We start from the raw sequence: 20,241 nt of genomic DNA, 5'->3' as shown, positions 1-20,241 counted from the left end.
TGTTGATTTAGTGGTTGTTCCAGTGGTAGATGTTGGCCCAGTTTCAGGTGTTGTGCTACTTTTAACTGTTGTACTTGGAATATGTGTTGTAGTTGTTGATTTGGTAGTTGTTTCAGTGGTAGATGTTGGCCCAGTTTCAGGTGTTGTGCTACTTTCAACTGTTGTACTTGGTATAGGAGTTGTAGGTGTTGGCACTACTGTGGTAGTTGTTGATTTGGTAGTTGTCCCAGTGGTAGAAGTTGGCCCAGCTTCAGGTGTTGTGCTACTTTTAGCTGTTGTACTTGGTATAGGAGTTGTAGTTGTTGGTACTACTGTAGTAGTTGTTGATTTAGTGGTTGTTCCAGTGGTAGATGTTGGCCCAGTTTCAGGTGTTGTGCTACTTTCAACTGTTGTACTTGGTATAGGAGTTGTAGTTGTTGATTTGGTAGTTGTTCTAGTGGTAGATGTTGGCCCAGTTTCAGGTGTTGTGCTACTTTCAACTGTTGTACTTGGTATAGGAGTTGTAGTTGTTGGCACTACTGTAGTAGTTGTTGATTTGGTAGTTGTTCCAGTGGTAGATGTTGGCCCAGTTTCAGGTGTTGTGCTACTTTCAACTGTTGTACTTGGTATATGTGTTGTAGTTGTTGATTTGGTAGTTGTTCCAGTGGTAGATGTTGGAGCTACTGGAGAAGTGGTTGTTTTACTTACTTGAGGGACACCTGTTATTCCAGTTGTTGTTCCAATAACAATTGGTTCTTCTGTAGTAGTTGTTGCTTTGGTGGTTGTTCCAGTGGTAGATGTTGGTCCAGTTATTCGTGTTGTGCTACTTTCAACTGTTGTACTTGGTATAAGAGTTGTAGTTGTTGGCACCACTTTAGTAGTTGTTGTAACTACCAATGGAGAACTAGTTGCTTTTGTTGTTTCAGTGGTAGATGTTGGTTCTGTTTTAAGTGTTGTGCTCCTTTCAACTGTTGTACTTGTTATAGGAGTTGTAGTTGTTGGCACTACTGTAGTAGTAGTTGCTTTGGTAGTTATTCCTGCGGTAGATGTTGGCTTAGTTGTACTACTTACAGCTGGAGTAGTGGTTGATGTGGAATCACATACTCTACAACAGTATACTCTAATTTCATAATCAAAACATTTGTAGGGGCGAAATGTCTGTTCCTTCTTCTCACACTCTAATCCCAATGAAACATTGCACTGCACAACTTGGCCTGTACTTTGTACAAAGTCCACCAGTGACATATTAGGATTCTGTACACTTCTGCACTCAATATCTAATGGATGGTCACATATATCTATTCCACTATTATTGATATTTTTATATGTTTCTAAATCATCTCCACCTCCTTTTACTGGGTCATACACATTGATCCAGTGAGTCCATTTACATTCAATACATGGAGTTGAAGTAGATTCCACGAATGTAGTACCTGTGGAAGTTGATACTGGAGTAGTTGTTGCTATGGTAGTTCTTCCACTTGTAGATGTTGGCTCAGTTTTAACTGTTGTACTTGGAATTGGAGTTGTAGTTGTTGGCACTACTGTAGTAGTTGCTTTGGTAGTTGTACCAGTTGTAGATGTTGGCTCAGTTTCAACTGTTGTACTTGGAATTGGAGTTGTAGTTGTTGGCACCACTGTAGTAGTTGTTGCTTCGGTAGTTGTACCAGTTGTAGCTGTTGGCTCAGTTTCAACTGTTGTACTTGGTATAGGAGTTGTAGTTGTTGGCACTACTGTAGTAGTCGTTGTAAGTACCAATGGAGAACTTGTTGCTTTTGTTGTTTCAGTGGTAGATGTTGGCTCTGTTTTAAGTGTTGTGCTCCTTTCAACTGTTGTACTTGGAATTGGAGTTGTAGTTTTTGGCACCACTGTAGTAGTTGTTGCTTCAGTAGTTGTACCAGTTGTAGATGTTGGCTTAGTTTCAACTGTTGTACTTGGAATTGGAGTTGTTGGCACAACTATAGTAGTTGTTGATTCGATAGTTGTCCCAGTTGTAGATGTTGGCTCAGTTTCAACTGTTGTACTTGGAGTTGAAGTTGGAGTTGTTGGCACCACTGTAGTAGTTGTTGCTTCGGTAGTTGTACCAGTTGTAGATGTTGGCTCAGTTTCAACTGTTGTACTTGGAATTGGAGTTGTAGTTGTTGGCACCACTGTAGTAGTTGTTGCTTCGGTAGTTGTACCAGTTGTTGATGTTGGCTCAGTTTCAACTGTTGTACTTGGAATCGGAGTTGTAGTTGTTAGCACCACTGTAGTAGTTGTTGCTTCGGTAGTTGTACCAGTTGTAGATGTTGGCTCAGTTTCAACTGTTGTACTTGGAATTGGAGTTGTAGTTGTTGGCACCACTGTAGTAGTTGTTGCTTCAGTAGTTGTACCAGTTGTAGATGTTGGCTCAGTTTCAACTGTTGTACTTGGAATTGGAGTTGTAGTTGTTGGCACCACTGTAGTAGTTGTTGCTTCGGTAGTTGTACCAGTTGTAGATGTTAGCTCAGTTTTAACTGTTGTACTTGGAATTGTAGTTGTAGTTGTTGGCACCACTGTAGTAGTTGTTGCTTCGGTAGTTGTACCAGTTGTAGATGTTGGCTCAGTTTCAACTGTTGTACTTGGAATTGAAGTTGTAGTTGTTGGCACTACTGTAGTAGTTGTTGCTTCAGTAGTTGTACCAGTTGTAGATGTTGTACTACTTACAGCTGGAGTAGTGGTTGATGTGAAATTACATACTCTACAACAGTTTACTCTAATTTCATAATCAAAACATTTGTAGGGGCGAAATGTCTGTTCCTTCTTCTCACACTTTAATCCCAATGAAACATTGCACTGCACAACTTGGCCTGTACTTTGTACAAAGTCCTCCAGTGACATATTAGGATTCTGTACACTTCTGCACTCAATATCTAATGGATAGTCACATATCTCTATTCCACTATTATTGATATTTTTATATGTTTCTAAATCATCTCCACCTCCTTTTACTGGGTCATACACATTGATCCAGTCAGTCCATTTACATTCAATACATGGAGTTGAAGTAGATTCCACGACTGTAGTACCTGTGGAAGTTGATACTGGAGTAGTTGTTGCTATGGTAGTTCTTCCAGTTGTAGATGTTGGCTCAGTTATATGTGTTGTACTGATTTGTGTGGATGTAGATGAGGCTGATGTTGACATAGTTGGCAGTGGTGTGGTGGTTTCTGGGCAGGGATGGCTTCCATTGATGACAGTGCTATTTTTGCATATAGCATAGTAGCACATTCCCATGTTGTCGGTTACATTGTATATGACATCATAGTCATTATATTCTTTTCCATTGTAAAAGCAGCACCCTTTAAAAAAACAGAGTGGTTTTATTACGTATTACCATTAATAATATGAGTGAACTTAATAAACGATCTCATTTAAACAATGCACTGTATAAGTACGTGTCCTATCTCCTTGGATGAACAGAGACTATTTTGTGCAGCATTTGAACAAATCTTTCTTGGCTTTGGTGCATGCAATCAGGTACTATACACACCTCACACTGATAATTGGCGCAGCAAAATTTTATTCAATTTGCATTCAGTAATAAAATAGGTTTGAGTTTAGGCGTCAGTTGTGAAGTTGTGATACATTTACATTTGATTTATTCAGTATTCCAAAAGTTAAGTGAGTTCAAGTAGCATAAATCCAGCAGTAGTGACCAAGGGGCAGTCTTGGCTGAGTAGATAAAGCTCTAGGCTACTGACCAGAAGGATATTAATTCCAACTTCTGACCCCTGTGCCCTGACCCATATAAAGACTAACCCTACCCTCTGACCTGAGTGTTAAACAATCTAGCGTATGTGTGTGTGTGTGGGGGGGGGGGGGAGAAATCTGTAGTTCACTGTACTGTACTTGTATTCCATAGTACACATATATTTAAATATTTATATTTGTGTATAATGAAATCCATTTAAGTGAGTATATGCCGTATGTATATATATATATATATATATATATATATATATATATATATATATATATATATATATATATATATATTTATATTTATATATATATATATATATATATATATATATATATATATATATATATAATTTTTATTTATTTATTTATTTATTTTTTCTCTAAAAATGGATGCAAAGGATATTATTCCCCTACTTGCCACTTCTGCTAAAATGTTGTCTGAACTCAAAAACCTGACTGACAATCAAAGATAGGGCCATATATATTTTGCCATATGTGCTTACCAGGTTTGGGAATGCATTCTTCCTTTCCATTTGTACCACAGAAACTGAAAAAAATAAAATACAAGGATGTTTGTTTTTTTGAAGATGTGGGTATGATTGAATTCTAATTCAGAAATAAATGGTAATGATCAGTCATACCATGAATGGCATGGTATTTTAGTTGGTATTTTGTCCCCAGGGTTATACTCTGTTCCATTGATGTAGCATCCGTTACATTTTTCAATGCAAACCTCATTCTTCTCATCGTAAATAGGCTTGTCATCTGGACATTTGGGATAGCATCCTGTAGAAAAGGAAAGACATTCAGCATAGTGTTTGTCACACTGCCCTTTTCTTTGCTTTAACACAAATTTTTTTTGCTAAAGAATCATGTTATTTGTCTTCTCTTAGAAGAAGTTATTTAGTTAGAACTGGGGGAAAAAAAACAAAGTTCAGCATCAGTGATGGTTGAAGTACACAAACCATGTGCTTCAGTTAAAGTAGAGATATATTAGGTAAAATATTACAGCAGTAAAAGTAAAAGTGCTCCCTTTAAACTTTCAATTAAATAAAAATAAAAAAGTATTTAAGGAGAATTCTTGTAAGAAGAAATCTTACAGGGTCGAGGCAGGCAGAGAAAGCACTTAAAAATATAGGACTCATTTTTCTTTTCAATTAGTTAAAAGAAATCATGCAAATGAGGCCACAGGTGTTGTGGCGAGTTCGATTCAGGAGTTTCTTTCATCATTTATTCCTCTCAAAATGTTCTGCTTGCTGTTGAACTGACGCTGACCTGTATGTTGGCGATACGTAGAGACCACCAAGCATCAATCAAAACAAGTTCAAAACAGAGCGCGTGCTCGACCCTGATTGGTGGCTTGCTGTGTGTTTGACAATTACGTTTTTATCCACTCATAAATAATGAAGAACGATTGATTTTGATTGTTTGATTCTTTCAAATGTAGTAAAGTTAAAGTAAAAGTCTCCCCAAATACATTTTAACGAAATACATTTACTTTTATACTGTCCACTCTACTGTTCAGGATTAATATTGCAATTGTTACTGAGCATTACTGTTTAAAAAGCAAATAATACAAACAAAAAGAGAGAGAGCAAAACAATCAGATTTGGACTTACCCTCCATGTGAGGTATAGGGTTGGTACAGATGCCACCAGGGTTAAGGCAGGTTTTGTAGCATGGTGTATGACAAGGACTGTAGTGCCATGTGCATTCATTGCGGTTATTGTAGTAATCACAGAACACAGCTTTTGTGGTGGAAAGTTACACACATACAAATCAATTTAGCAACCCAGTAGTAAATCTGTGAACGACTTAATTATAGAGTGTACTCCATAATATTTTTTATAACAATGTGCAAAGGTTGAGTATGAAAAGTATGTAAAGTTAATATAAAGGTATGTAAACTACTTTACACCTAGCAGAATAGATAAATAGTTTTTATATGTATAATATCTATTGAAAACCTCACTGTGACCTTTCTACAGTAAAAAACGTTCTTTCGGCTTCTCCCATTAGGGGTCGCCACAGCGGACCAGCTGCATGTTTGATTTGGCACATGTTTTTACGCCCTTCCTAACGCAACCCTCCCCATTTATCCGGGCTTGGGACCGGCACTAAGAGTGGCTGGGGTTGGTTCCCTGACTGGAGATCGAACCCGGGCCGCAGCGTTGAGAGCATCGCATCCTGGTGGTCTAATCACAAGACCACCAGGGACCCTTGTGACCTTTCTACAGTATTAGGTCACAAATAGCAATCATTTATAAATATGACCATTATTGCTGGATACATACAGTACAATAGGAATTGCTTATTATAGGATACTTACGACAGATCTCTGGTGTTCTCCAGGCCACACAGACTCCTGCTTCATTACAGGCTTGGGCATAAGCTGCCACAGCAGTGCAGAAACACTCACAGTCCCCACCAGTGTCACATGAACATGAGTCTTTTACACAGTTCTCAAAATATGGTGTCCATTCCACCTGCATTGTACATTGTACATTTAACCAAATGTCTCCATAATATCTAGAATTCTCCACAACTTCCAATCAAAAAAAAAAAAAATGGCATTACAAAAGTAAGCTTCGCTTGTCTTTACCTTATTGTGGCAGTCTTTGAAAGTGACTGATTTAATGATGCTGCACTGCAGTTTTGCCCAAGTGTGCCGGTTAGGTGTTCCAAAACACGGATCAAAGTCTGGCTTAGCATCTGGGCACTGGCTTTGTAATTTCCAGCTGTTTACAAACTCCAAAACATCGGAAACATGCAGCAAGCCTTGAGTAGTGAAGTCATCTTTCCCATTTCCATTGTAGTTCCCGCACAAACCGCAAACCTCTCCCTGGAAGCAATTATGTATACCCAGTTTAAAAATTCATTGTCAAAACAACGAGAATCATAACAATTCATACTGATTAAGGATTTTTGACTCACCATATGCTGGGGTTGAAGAATAATGCGGACAGTGGTTTTACGGTCCCACAACACTGTTAGGCCAATGTCAGCCTCTATGACCAGGTAAAGACCCACATTTCTCACATTGTACTTAATAGATTGACCACTTGCAGCTTCACTTTCTGTTAATTCGCCATCTCTTAACTCCAGTTCTGTGCTCTGTGTGAGATTGACAACAAAAACAATTTTTTTTTCTTAAAAAAAAAACCTATAGGAATGTATTTGATTAAAGAAGAATGTATTGAATAAAAGATACAGCAAACAAAAATAAATAAAAAAATCAACACGTTTGAGATGCATGCATCACCACTTCCAATTGCATATATGTAAAATTCAAACATTTCTTTTTTGGTGTGTGGTGTAAGAATTTTTGAAGGCGGCTGTTTTATGAAAAATCTTACTGACTTCTGTGACATTATTTTTTCCTGGAAACAAAATATTTTTGTAAAAAAAAAAAAATTTTTACTGTAAAAACAATCTGATACACATATACAATTAAATTATATTATAAATATATAAAATTTATATCCCCATTTATCCGTGCTTGGGACCGGCACTAAGAGTGGCTGGGGGTGGTTCCCGGATCGGGGCTCGAACCCTGGCCGCAGCGGTGAGAGCGCCGCATCCTAACCACTAGACCACCAGGGACCCTACAAAAAGCTTTATGTTGTAACAAATGAACAAATGTAATAAGATGTTCTTACTCCCAATAGAATCCGAACAGCTTTGGAACAAGTTGTCCCTGTCGTCCCACATGGCACGTTCTCTGTGATCACATGAAATGTCCCCGTCTTATTTCCACACTTGTTCTTTAAAGCAATGGGAAAAAATATTATTAGAAAAAAAGAGTCCATATGATTTTTATATGAAATAAACTTATTCATGTGTGCTATTCGGCTATGACACAGTATGGGTATGGCTTTGTGGTCAGTATTTCTAGTCAATGAATTAAAAGAAAATCAGAATGCAACATTAGAAACCTGGAGAGCCATGTAACTACAATCTCCACTAAATCCAAATCTTTGCTTGTCGAAAGTGTTGTAATGTCCACTGCCATATATAGTACAAGTTCCAGGGCATTTGTTCTTGGTGCAGTCCCACTCGCCACGCTTACAAGTGCTGGGAAATAAAAAGTAGACAATTTAATCAACATATATTAGTACAATTGTTTAAACTGATTTAATTTTACTAACTTTTACTGAAACTAACTTTTACTGAAGAAGCAAAACAAAGCAGACTCATGCAGGGTTATACAATCACACAGTACTACTGCAGCTCATTGTTACACAGCAGTTCTAAAGCATTACAAACGTACCATTTGTTACACTGGTCTTTTATTTGAGAACCTGAAGCATAAAAGCTATTGTCGTGTTTGCAAGGGCACTCGTGCTCTTTCACACAGTAACCACGACCGTCGTCGAGTAGCCCCGCTGGACACTGACATCCTGACTCACAATCTGCTAGATACTGAAATTAGAAATGAGAAACAAATTTCAAACTGCAATTCTTTTAAGAAAACATATCTATCTATCTATCTATCTATCTATCTATCTATCTATCTATCTATCTATCTATCTATCTATCTATCTATCTATCTATCTATCTATCTATCTATCTATAAAGAGAGAGATTCATTTGTAATGTTTAGAAGTACACTAAGTAATATTGCATATAAAATTAAAGTATACAATGTACATTACATTGTAAAAGCAAAGTTCAAAACACATTACATATCAAATTAACATCAAAACCAAATCAAATTGTATTTGTCACATTCATACAGAGTTCAACATGTAGTGAACTGCTTTTCACTCCAGTACATGGAACAATACAAGTAAATACAAGTGTATTTATTCTTGTATTTTTCCATCTTTTTTTTTTTTTTTAAAGGGGTTCCAACTATGAGCCAGTGTGTATCCAGTGTGTCACGTGTTACCCCTGAGTGTGACATCACAAAAAATTTCAATTCTAAAAATAGGTGCCATCCAGTATTTTTTATTAATTCCTTTTGGGATTTCATTTAGTAATTATAGATATTAAATGATAGATACATTGTATGTTGTGAAATGGTTTAATTTTAAATCACAAGAGACTAACTAAGAATAAATATATATATAATTAATATTAAATATAATTTTTATATTATATACAGTATATATAATCACCTGCTGTACACATAAAACATTGTTTTACCTCTTAAACAACTATTTTATTATTCCATTTATTATTAGTCTTTGTATATGTGGACTGTCCACCATGCAAGTCCCTGTGTTTAAGCTGTTACTGTAGAAGCGATGAAAGATTAGAAGGAATATATTATCTAAACCATGCTGTTACATTACATTGCACACCACTGTAAAGAATTCAAAGATGCTCTGGTATAATTATCCTTTACTGCATTACAGAATGGGGTATAGGTTTTTTTGCCACCTAAATGTCCACTTTTCTGTAACATATTACGAAATAGATGCGAAGAAACTAAAAGCACAGCATACTGTAATACTCACACAATCGACATTCTTTTGTGCACATGTTTGTGCACATTCCAACCCATGTTCATCCGGTCCTGCTGTACTGCAGTTAAAGAAGACTTTTGAAGCAGGACAGTCTGAAGGATACAGAAAGGATTGAGAAATGTGCAAAGGTTACTCATAGGAAAAATGCTTGTAAAATATTTTATTAGCTCGATTTAAAAACCAACTAGGAAAAAAGGAGTCTGTATAAACGTGTTCAGTGAAATTCTGTCAACTCATTGTTGCGCAAGGGTGAAGTGAATTCACTAACCTTGAATACGTTCCCTCCAGGAGTGGCAGTTAAGCTTTCCGTTTGTACAAATACTAAGAGAGCAGAGACATTGCAGTGTGAAGTATTTGCATTAACTACGATGTATTTTACACTCTTCATGTTTCTGACTGACTGTTAACTGCTTACCAGTGATCATTTTTGATGTTGATTGACTTGCCAGGTTTAATGTGCTCTCCATTGTAATAGCAGGGGCATTTGTCCATGGGCACACACACACCATTCTCACTCTCATAGAGCCCTTCTGGACAGGAACACCCATCCACGGGCACATAGTCAGTGCTGCAGCCTTGACGTTCCAAGCTAAGGGAATTGCATGTGCGCTGGCATTGCTGAACCTTGTAAGTGAAAGTCTGGGTAGCAGGGCAGCTTTTACTGTATTTCCCTGTGGTTGCAAAGACACAAAGAACATTTTAAATAGAAAAAAAATAGGTAAAATCTTTTCTAAACAATATATTTATGTATATAGATAATCAGAATCAGAATCATTTATTGATCCCAAAAGGAATTTCACAGGTTGCAGTCATGCAAAGTTTTGTGTTTAAGGTTAACACCTGCACCAAAAAGCCATTCGAGGATCCAGGGTGAGAACTATAATGTGTTAATCTCCCTCTTTTAAATACAATTTTTAATATTTTTTTTCAAAAAAAAATCGTCAAACAGAAATGTCATAAATATATAATTATATATATAAATTAATATTATAATTTATTAATATAACTAATAAAAAATTATATATATATATATATATATATATATATATATATATATATATATATATATATATATATATATATTAATATATATTAATAATATTAACATATGAATATATATATATATATATATATATATTCATATGTTAATATTATTAATATTGCTTTCTTGATCCTTGCTTGACCCTTATTAAGCAGTATTTTAAAGCATTAACAAATACTCTGTAATGTTGGGCCACAATGATTTAAGAGCTTTATTCTCACCACACACTGTGTCTCTCCAAGCTTGCAGAAATACCCCCTTTGCTGTACATGCCCGAACGTACGAGGAGACAACAGCACACAAACAGTCCTCACTCTTTTCACACGAGCAGCTTGAATATTTACACCTCTGTATATGGTCAGAGACACAATATTTGCATTGAAATGTGTACTGAAATGAGATATCTGATTAACACATAGTATTCCAAAATGCTTAGGTTACCTTGTAGTAGTTTTCTGGGTTAACAGTAGAATGGCATTTGGCAAAAGCCCCTTCCTTCTCTTTCAGTTTCGAGCACCAGTGTTCAGCATAGCTCTCTAAAGATCATTAAATACCACAATAAAGGTCTTAAAGGGTTGATTTGTCTATGAATATAGTAACTTTTTTTTGTATTCTATAAAGCAAAATGTTCGGGTAAATCTTTTACCGCTGTCTATGCTATAGCTGCAGGGGTCATCAAGACTCTCAGTTTGGTCAGGACAATTGGACTGAACCTTCCAGGAATTCGCAAAGGATGTGGCTGTACCTTCTACGACACCTTGTGGGGTTGTCAGTTCATCAGACAGTATCATGTTGAAGTTACCACACAGACCTGCACCAGAACACAGCATTGAAAGAGGGGCGAGTGATGGATGAGTGAACCATAGTTCAAGCTATGGTTCTTTTCACTGACAGTGATATCAGAATATTTAATGTTCAATTAGACAATCATGAGGTCTTATCTCTGCTTGTTTGACACTTTCTTGATTTGGTAATGCAGTAATTAAATAGTACTAAACACTCACCACATGTCTTAGCCTGGAAATCCTGATCCAAGGTGATGTAGAGCTGCATGAGTGGAACCAACTGTACCTGAATCTGGAGCCCAAAAGTGGTCTGCAGCATGATGTGGAAGGATGATGGTTTGAATACGGTGAAATCAGCTGGAAAACAAACAAAACTTCTTAGAAAGGTCTGGGATGAAGTTTGGGTTTTGTATCAAATGCCTTACAGTACAGCAAAAAGCCTAGCCGCTAAGCAACGATGCTATATATCATATTTCAAGCTTCAAGCTCGATACGCCAGCATTAGATATTTGCACACGGGTCAAAAAGTACTGTGCTTGGATTACAGTCTAATGAAAAAATTAATTATAAGGGACACATGAACACCAGGAGTAAACAAAACAGCTACTATAGCAACTAATGTCACAATATATCATGTAGATATAAAATTTGCACAAAATATTATTCTGCATGTTTTTTAACAGCACTACCTTAAAGTAACTTCCCTTTAGAGCTAAAAATACTGCAATAAATCCTTCTTACCGGTGGTATAAGGGAGTGCTATATCTCCATTGTGCCTTATTATCCCATCATCTTTGATGACCAAGGCCTGGAGAAGACGGATTCACCATCAGTACAGTTAGCATCATCATATAAAAACATTTTTAGCAAGAATTAGTATATGAAAAGAAAGATGAATTGAATTGAATTGGAACAGTACGTTTTACACATTTTGTGGGTGTGATGCAATGCATCATGGTTAAGAGTTTAAAAAAATGATGCTCACATTACTCTTGTCATTGTTGATCAGTAATACGAGTGATTTCAGGCAAGTGTCTGTATGTTGGGCAATGCAAGGAGCAAGCTGTCCCAGAATAACGAATTTTGAGTCCACACAGTCCTAGAGAAAAAAAAAAAATAATAAATTAGATGACAAAAAACATTGGAAAAAAGGTTTGGAAAAAGATCTGTAGGTGTATATTCGAACAATGGACGAATACATTGAATTGTAGCTCAACCAGCCTTGTGAAATGTAGCACAAGCAGCCATTGTCATTGTGAATTGTATTCAGAAATCCATTTTAGCAAAGTAGTATAGTGGTTTCTGTTTGGGTTTTTTGTATCAAGTATGAACATCCCTGATGAACAAGATCAATATCTTCCACGATTCAAAGCTTACACCAATGTTAATTATATATATTATGAATTTAGGTTGATTCCCCTACCTTGGAAAGGACGTAATAGCAGTTCCCGTGGAAGGTAAATTCTTTTCCATCAAAAGTACTGAAATGGGAACCCTCTTCCATAGCACATACAGATGAAGTAGACAAACTTTCACAGATCCACTGTCCCTGTTCACACACACTGAGACACCCAACACTCTATCAGTCTGTAGTACTTCAACAAACCAACACACTTACAAGCTGAACAATGTACATGTAATCTCTGTGTATTTTAGCAAGCGTGAAAATTCGAATTAAATAGAAACGATTTTGCTTTTCCAAATCGAAAACACAGTTACCATTCTTCATCGTCCTTGAGCAAAAACTCTCCTGGGTTATACACATTGTTGTGCTTACACTGGCACTGCTCCTGACGGATACAGCCTCTCTCAGAGATATCATCAAACACCGTTCCTATAGCAGCCACATCAAAATCACATTTTATCCCATAACAGAATTTGAGATATTTTCTCTCATGTGACTATTTGTCTGTGATCTTGGGTCTCATTATACTGTATGTCCTATGACTGACCAGGTGGGCAGAAGCAGCCATCCATTTTATGTTCCTCACACAGTGAGCTGGTATCTTTGTGCGTGCAGGTGTCCAAACAAGGAGAACCGATCTCAGAGTACTCCATGTTAAATGGGCAGGTCACAGCTAAAAATAAAAAAACAGCATTATGGTATGGGTAAGGAGTGAATTGGAACTAGCTAAACAATGATCATTCAAAGGATTGCATTCTGATAGTAGGTGGTAGTAGGTTTTTACCACAAAAGGTTGGTGTTCTCCAGTTGGGTGGGCTTCCTCCAGCATGAGAGCACTGGCGCGAGTACTCAGACAGGGTGTTGCAGAAAGACATAGTGTCCTCAATGTCCCCTGGGCGACTGCTGCACCTATCCCTCATGCAGGATTGAATATAAGGCTCGGGACTCAAAAAATTCCTACAGGAGGACCAGGAAATATCCTCGAGCAGCTTCAAACATTCTTCTCGCTGCAATTATGGTAAATACAAGTGTGCATTGATTTTTTTTTTTCTATACATCACTGTATAAAATACTGTAACTAGTATGTTATAAACAAATGCATGGAAAAAAAATTAAGTTGTAATCATATTTTATGCATGAATATGAGTTGGACCAAATTTTTTTTTGCATTTTACATTTAGTCCCCATTTACTGTTCTGTTCTTCTGGGAAGATGTTCCACTATATTTTGGGGTTTGCTTTTGGATATTTAAGCCACAAGGTTGTTAAAAACGTTAGGTTCTGATGTAGGTGAGGTGAGAAGACCTGCGGTGTAGTGAGTATTCCAATTCATTCTAAAGGTGTGTCATAGGGTTAAGATTAAAGCTCTATAGCAGAGCCCTATAGCAGGAATCTCAAGATCTTCCACTCCAGCCCATGTTAGGCATATCTTAATGGAGCTGGCTTTGTGCAGGGGTATTATTGTATATGTGTGCTGGAGCAGGTTTTGGTCTCCTAGTGCAAGTGAAGGGTAAATTCATCCCAAAACTTTTGCCCATATCATAACACATTTTCATTTAGCAGGAAGAATTTTCAAGATCTTACAAATGATTGGCACTTTTCAACCATGTTTGTTTCAGCGTCAAATTCCTCATAAGGGTCTTCACAGAAATCATTGGGGTTGTGGATTCTGTGCTTGTTGCCGAACTCAGTGAAGCCAGTTATACGAGCTGTGTGAGACAAAATTATATAAGTATAAGTTTAGTCATCTCAATTTTATAATATGTATTTTGTATGTATATATATATATATATATATATCTATATATATATATATATATATATATATATTTATATATATATATATATATATATATATATATATATATATATATATATATATATATATATATATATATATATTGCTTGCTTAGTGGAACTCACAGTCACTTAGAAACTCATTAAAAACAGGAACCCCGTTGAAATCTCCACAAAGTCCACAGGTACGGTTAGAATATTTAATATCCAATTCCACCTGGTTTGTAAAGGAACAGAAAGATACATGATTAATGCAATAATTACTTTTAAAATTAAAACAATTCACATGGCTTCACATGGCACACAAGCGGTTTGCCTTATTATCATTATAAGGACTATCCATTAACATATTTATCAATTAAGCTATTTAACACTATGCCCTAAACATAAAAAAAAGGTTGGGGTATTTTTTGTTGTTTTCAGGTCATGTATTTATGTATTAATTAATTAATTAATTTAGTTACTTTTTTAATTTATTTATAATTTATTTACAATTGGCAAAAGTAGTTTGACCAGTGAATGTCCTCACAAAATAAAAAATAAAATGCTTGAGGGGCCTAAGCAGTGCCTAAGATGAATTAACACATTTACACATATTTCTGTTTACGCATATGTTGTATGATTAATACACTGCTGATATACATCAGCCAATTTTGTTGTGAAAAGTGATGATTAAAAATATTCTTGCCCTTACAAGGCGATATCGTCGGATCACACACGGGTCAATGCAATATGTCAAATCACTCAGCAACCTTTTCATGCAATGTGCAATCTTTTCCTTTTCGTGTCCTTTATTTATGTGTTGTGCAAGCGTTTTTTTTCCTAGCAAAGAGTTCATGTTACACTTTAATAGTGAAATCTTACCATGATAGCTTCATCTCTGTTCCACGTGACGCTGAGGCCCAGTTTGGCGTAAAGTTTAATGTAGATCGGGTTCTCTTCAAGCATCACTCCTGCTACATAGTGTGGCAGTTTTACACTGATGTGAAAGAAAGAAAGAAAGAAAGAAAGAAAGAAAGAAAGAAAGAAAGAAAGAAAGAAAGAAAGAAAGAAAGAAATGGAAGAAATGGAAGAAAGGGGAGAGAGGGGAGAGATGGAAAAGAGAGTAAAGGTTTAGAGGGGAGAGATGAACAAGGGAGAAAGAAAGAAAGAAAGAAAGAAAGAAAGAAAGAAAGAAAGAAAGAAAGAAAGAAAGAAAGAAAGAAAGAAAGAAAGAAAGAAAGAAAGAAAGAAAGAAGTAAGAAAGAAAGAAAGAAATGGGAGAAAAGGTAGAGAGGGGAGAGATGGAAAAGAAAGAAAGAAAGAAAGAAAGAAAGAAAGAAAGAAAGAAAGAAAGAAAGAAAGAAAGAAAGAAAGAAATATAATTGTTATTAAATTCAGTAAGAGTAATTACTGAACTGTAATAAAACACACACACACACACACACACACACACACACACACACACACACACACACACACACACACACACACACACACACACACACAATAATTCACGCTTCTCTTTAGGAAATAAGGAATCTTACATATCATTGTTGACCATAACCAGATTCTTGGTGAGACCAATGACCATGTCTCCGATTGTGACCAGCACTCTGGTGATTTGGGGGTTCCCAGTGCTCTCTGCTCTTTTCACATGCACAGAGAAACCCTGCACTGGACCATGACATTCAGAGACTAGGTTATATTCACACGTGCCTGGAAACTGGTAGAAATCTCCATCAAAGGTTTTAAAGTGGAAATTTCCCCACATGCTACAGATGTTGCTGACATGGTTGCTCCGGCGCACTGAAAGTGGAAGAAGCAGGACAAAACGATTTACTTTAGAGTTCATCATTTATTTGTTTATTAGGCTCATGTGCGGATCAAGATTTCCCCCAGTTACCTTCAAGTGCAGAGTAACCGAAGATGAGACATGAACTTTTACAGCCGTGAACAGGATGCGCAGTGGCACAAGAACGATCCTATCAATTACCAACTGTTTCCTATCTAATGACACTTCAAGAGATGTGTAGTTCCCTTTCGTGTCTTTCAAGTCAGATACACAGAAAAACGTCAGGAAACTATGAACTCCAAAAAACATCTTACTTACTTACTCACTTCTTTTTTCTTTTGTTTTGTTTCTTAGATTTTATTTGATGTTTCTGCCCCCGGTGGTGAGACGAAATTGTAATATTTAGCATATTTCATTTACCTCATACACCTTGTTTTTTTTTATTTTCTTTTGTTTTCTACAGGTATGTCAACAGGAAATGAGTGAAACACTGCAATTTGTAATGAAATGCCTTGTTCAATATAACATTGTTTATATACCTCGGAAACCCTGCCCTTTCATATTACATTTACAAAAACGACTTCCTGTTGATGATGATTAAATTTTATAGTATAAATCTATATATATATATATATATATATATATATATATATATATATATATATATATATATATATATATATATATATATATATATATATATACTATTATACTATTATATACTATGATACACACACACACATATATATATATATATATATATATATATATATATATATATATATATATATATATATATATATATATATATATATATATATATATATATATATATATATATATATTCAGACATCAGCGCAATACAATGCTACAACAGTGCTTGGTCATTTCTTACCCCTAACAGCAGTCACTTGGAGGCACCAGGTCAAAGCCAGAGCCAGAACACAGAGTGTGGATATACTCCATGCCATGGTGGGCTTCAGGGTGGGTCTGTACACACTCCGCAGGTCTTCTGCTACTTCTGTCAGCTCTCAGACCCCTTATATCGCTTTTAGTGAGCACTAAATGCCACCCTCCCTCTCTGGGAGGAACCCTCATTCTACATCACTTTTATTGAGAAGTGACAAATAAAAGGCCATTCTGATATCTTTAATGGCCTGTTGTGTGTGTACGTGTGTGTGTGTGTGTGTGTGTGTGTGTGTGTCCAAGTTCTGTGCCAGAGGTGAAACCAGAAAATCATACTTGAGTAAAATGATAGATACTTTACTTCAAAACGTAGATAAAAGTAACCAATTCCAATATGACTTGAGTAAAAGTATCTTTTTGAGTATTTGACTCATATTTAACGTATGCTCAAACCATACACCAACACCAAGACACGTTAGTGAAGCCAAAACCAGTTGATTTGTGAAAATAAAATATAAATGAAATTGTACACCTCAACACTGCAGTAACCATCAACACAACAACCTCTTCAACATGCCAGAATGAAACAAAGACTAAACAAGTCAGTCCAAAAAAATAAAGACAAAGTAGTATCTTCAATTAACAAATACAATTACAGATCATGTCACAAAAGTAGAAGAACTATTAGTATTCATTGGAAAAATAAGATGGCGATGGAGAATAAACTCCTCTGCAGAATAAATAAGACACGGCACATAAAGCTGCAAAAGTAAAAAAGTAATCAGGAACAGTGATTTTTAATAAAAATATAGTGGAGAAAAAGTACATATGTTGAATCATAAGTGTAGCTGAGTAGAGAGTAAAATTTGCTTCTATTTTTGGTACTGAGTAAAACTAGAAAGTAGTCAAAAAATGACAACTTTACACTACTGTCCTGAGCATGAACATATGCTACATAAATATCTTAATATGTAACAGGATGCCTTTAGTGTTGCTGAAACATTCTGGATTTGAACTTAAGGCCAATGATATGATCAAAACATTAATTTTTTAACATATACAATTTGTAACTCAGGTTCCCCTTCAGGAACTCGAGCTGCGTCGAAATGCTATGGGAACGCCCCTGCGTGACCGCGCTCTGAACCACGTGTGTAATCTGACCAATAGGCGTTTGGTACGTGACGTCATCAGCGGGCGACGCCGCGTAAACAGGAAGCTACAAATTGCTGCGAGATGGACCAGACGCTAGCTTTCTGCTCGTTCAGGTAAGCGCTGTTTCGCTGTGTTTTCTGATCGAGTGATGGCTGGCAGGCAAAGTAGGTGCGTTCATCCGTGTCTGCGGTTCATTACCGGCAAGGATTCGCATGATCGGTGCGTTGTTTGCCTGGGAGTGGAGCATGCACAGTCGGCTCTCGAGGAAGTCGATTGCTCGCATTGTAGCTGGATGGCTATGCGCACGCTTCGCTCCCGGAGAGCGCTCTTTGAGAAGAGCTCTCTCCCTCGCGGATCCGGTCCTCGTGGGGCTCGCAGGCCGATTTAGCGGCGGGGTTGGAGTCGGATGGGTCCGCTTCAGCTTCGTCGGCTGAATTGAGCTTTGGCTCTATCGGAGAAGCAGGCCCGATGGCTGCTTCTTCTCCCGGTACGAGCAGCGCGGCATTACATGTCTCTCTCTCCGAGGAGGGTGAGCTGATGGATGCTAGTGAGCCCGTGGAGTCCTCGCAGCCTGTGCTGTACGAGGAACTCCTCGAGGTCGTGACACGAGCCGTTGCTAAGCTGGATCTAGCTTGGCCGGTGGAGCAGCAGAAAGCTGGATGTAAGCTGGACCAGTAAGCTGGATGAGCGCTTTCTGCGTCCTGTGTCGCTTCCTCGGCGCCGGGGCCTGCCGTTCTTCCCCGATCTGCACGCCGAGGTGTCCAGACGCTAGCCAGCTATCTCTCTCCTGGCGTGGCATCGTCGCTAAAGGCTCCGGTGTTCCCTACTAAGCTGCTACGTGCTACATCGGCTTTGGTGGGGAAGGCTTATGCGGCAGCAGGTCAGGCTGCGGGATGTCTCCACACCATGGGTGTGTTGCAGGCGTACCAGGCTGACCTGCTACATGATTTGGATGAGGGACTTAGCTCTGGGGCCACTGACATTAAGGAGTGGCGTCGCGCATGCCGACTTAACCCTTCGGGCCACGAAGCACACGGCGCGGGCCGTTGGTCTGTCCATGGCGGACCTGGTGGCCACAGAGAGGCATCTGTGGCTCACCTTGTCCGACCTCCCGGACAAGGATCGAGCTGTGCTCTTGAACGCACCGATGGCTCCTCCAGGCCTGTTTGGCGACGCGGTGACGGCGGTCGTGAACAGGTTTCAGGAGTCTAAGAAGCAGTCGGCTGCGTTTCAGCAGTACCTCCCTCGCCGATCGCGTGGGGCTGGTCAGCGGCAGCCCCAGCCCGGTCCCTCCGGGCACCGCGAAGCCCAGAAACAGAGCGTTGCCACCCGGTCTCCGCGGGCAGGGCCTAAGGGTCCGAGGCGTCGCTCTGGGCCCAAGAAGGAGCAGGCTGACCTGAGGGTCACCCCCGCTCCCAGCAAATGGGCTGTGGTGCAGAAATTCTGACGATCTTCGGTTGAGGGGACGGTGCACACCTCTAGCTACGGTACCCGTCCCTCCCCCGCACCACCAGGGGGGCGGGCCGTTGACTCTGCCACAGGATGTGCTTCAGAGCACGCCCTCCCTCCAGCAGGCGTCTCCCTCCACTTCCGCCCAGAGTCTCGGTACGGATGGGGGAGACCCGCCGCCTCTCATGAGGTGTCATCAGCTGCAGGGCTCCGCCCCAGCTGCTCTAAATGGGTCAGAGGCTAGCCCCGAGGGGCTGGTTCACCTAAGGAACTTTCTGGCGGCATGGGAGGCGCTGCCAGAAGTCTCCCGGTGGGTCCTGCGGACCATAGAGGGCGGTTACAGTCCAGTACGATCCAGTTCGCGTCCACTCCTCCCTGTTTCAACGGGATGTGTCCAACCCTGGTGGGACCCGAGCAGGCTCTGGTCCTGGAACAGGAAGTGCGCACACTCCTGGGGAAAGGGGCCATCGAGGTGGTTCCCCCCTCAGTTTAAGAGTCAGGCTTCTACAGCCCATACTTCGTCGTTCCAAAGAAGGATGGCGGGTTGCGTCCCATTCTGGATCTTCGCTCCTTGAACCGCTCTCTCAGTAGGCTCAGGTATAGGATGCTCACCCTCAAGGGGGTCGTGACTCAGATCAGGTCCGGGGACTGGTTCGTCACAATAGATCTGAAGGACGCGTACTTTTACGTCGCCATCCTTCCTGCACACAGGAGGTTCCTGAGGTTTGCCTTCGGGGGCATGGCATACCAATATCGGGTC

The 20,241-nt window shown here is 38.8% G+C and overlaps 1 protein-coding gene across 6 annotated transcripts in view; it reads right to left on the bottom strand.

Annotated features, from left to right (window-relative positions):
• The window catches only part of muc2.1 (mucin 2.1), a 29,067-nt gene extending 12,048 nt beyond the window's left edge, over positions 1-17,019 (bottom strand). The window contains exons 1-30 of one of the 6 annotated variants that reach the window (XM_083545788.1): positions 16,870-17,019; positions 15,727-15,988; positions 15,065-15,179; positions 14,327-14,417; positions 13,989-14,113; positions 13,190-13,412; positions 12,953-13,078; positions 12,720-12,834; positions 12,424-12,562; positions 11,986-12,099; positions 11,742-11,808; positions 11,220-11,357; positions 10,862-11,026; positions 10,657-10,751; positions 10,437-10,563; positions 9,589-9,844; positions 9,442-9,494; positions 9,165-9,265; positions 7,973-8,124; positions 7,638-7,776; positions 7,362-7,466; positions 6,637-6,816; positions 6,305-6,544; positions 6,032-6,188; positions 5,322-5,450; positions 4,344-4,488; positions 4,206-4,249; positions 2,064-3,299; positions 1,551-1,808; positions 1,044-1,427 (exon numbers count right to left, since the gene is read on the bottom strand). In XM_083545788.1, the coding sequence (XP_083401914.1) occupies positions 1,044-1,427; positions 1,551-1,808; positions 2,064-3,299; positions 4,206-4,249; positions 4,344-4,488; positions 5,322-5,450; positions 6,032-6,188; positions 6,305-6,544; positions 6,637-6,816; positions 7,362-7,466; positions 7,638-7,776; positions 7,973-8,124; positions 9,165-9,265; positions 9,442-9,494; positions 9,589-9,844; positions 10,437-10,563; positions 10,657-10,751; positions 10,862-11,026; positions 11,220-11,357; positions 11,742-11,808; positions 11,986-12,099; positions 12,424-12,562; positions 12,720-12,834; positions 12,953-13,078; positions 13,190-13,412; positions 13,989-14,113; positions 14,327-14,417; positions 15,065-15,179; positions 15,727-15,988; positions 16,870-16,945 (5,557 nt within the window). In that variant the 5' untranslated portion in view covers positions 16,946-17,019. Of the gene's footprint in view, positions 1-1,043; positions 1,428-1,550; positions 3,300-4,205; positions 4,250-4,343; positions 4,489-5,321; positions 5,451-6,031; positions 6,189-6,304; positions 6,545-6,636; positions 6,817-7,361; positions 7,467-7,637; positions 7,777-7,972; positions 8,125-9,164; positions 9,266-9,441; positions 9,495-9,588; positions 9,845-10,436; positions 10,564-10,656; positions 10,752-10,861; positions 11,027-11,219; positions 11,358-11,741; positions 11,809-11,985; positions 12,100-12,423; positions 12,563-12,719; positions 12,835-12,952; positions 13,079-13,189; positions 13,413-13,988; positions 14,114-14,326; positions 14,418-15,064; positions 15,180-15,726; positions 15,989-16,869 lie in introns of all 6 variants that reach the window. The other 5 variants (XM_083545790.1, XM_083545789.1, XM_083545786.1 and 2 more) reach the window with 5 other exon arrangements.
• Positions 17,020-20,241: the final 3,222 nt, after the last annotated feature.

The sequence above is a fragment of the Silurus aristotelis genome (genome assembly GCF_946808225.1).
Source record: "Silurus aristotelis genome assembly, chromosome: 7".
Taxonomy (NCBI): Eukaryota; Metazoa; Chordata; class Actinopteri; order Siluriformes; family Siluridae; genus Silurus; species Silurus aristotelis.
Note: the sequence above shows the minus strand (reverse complement) of the source record. Positions and strands in the feature narration are given on the sequence as shown.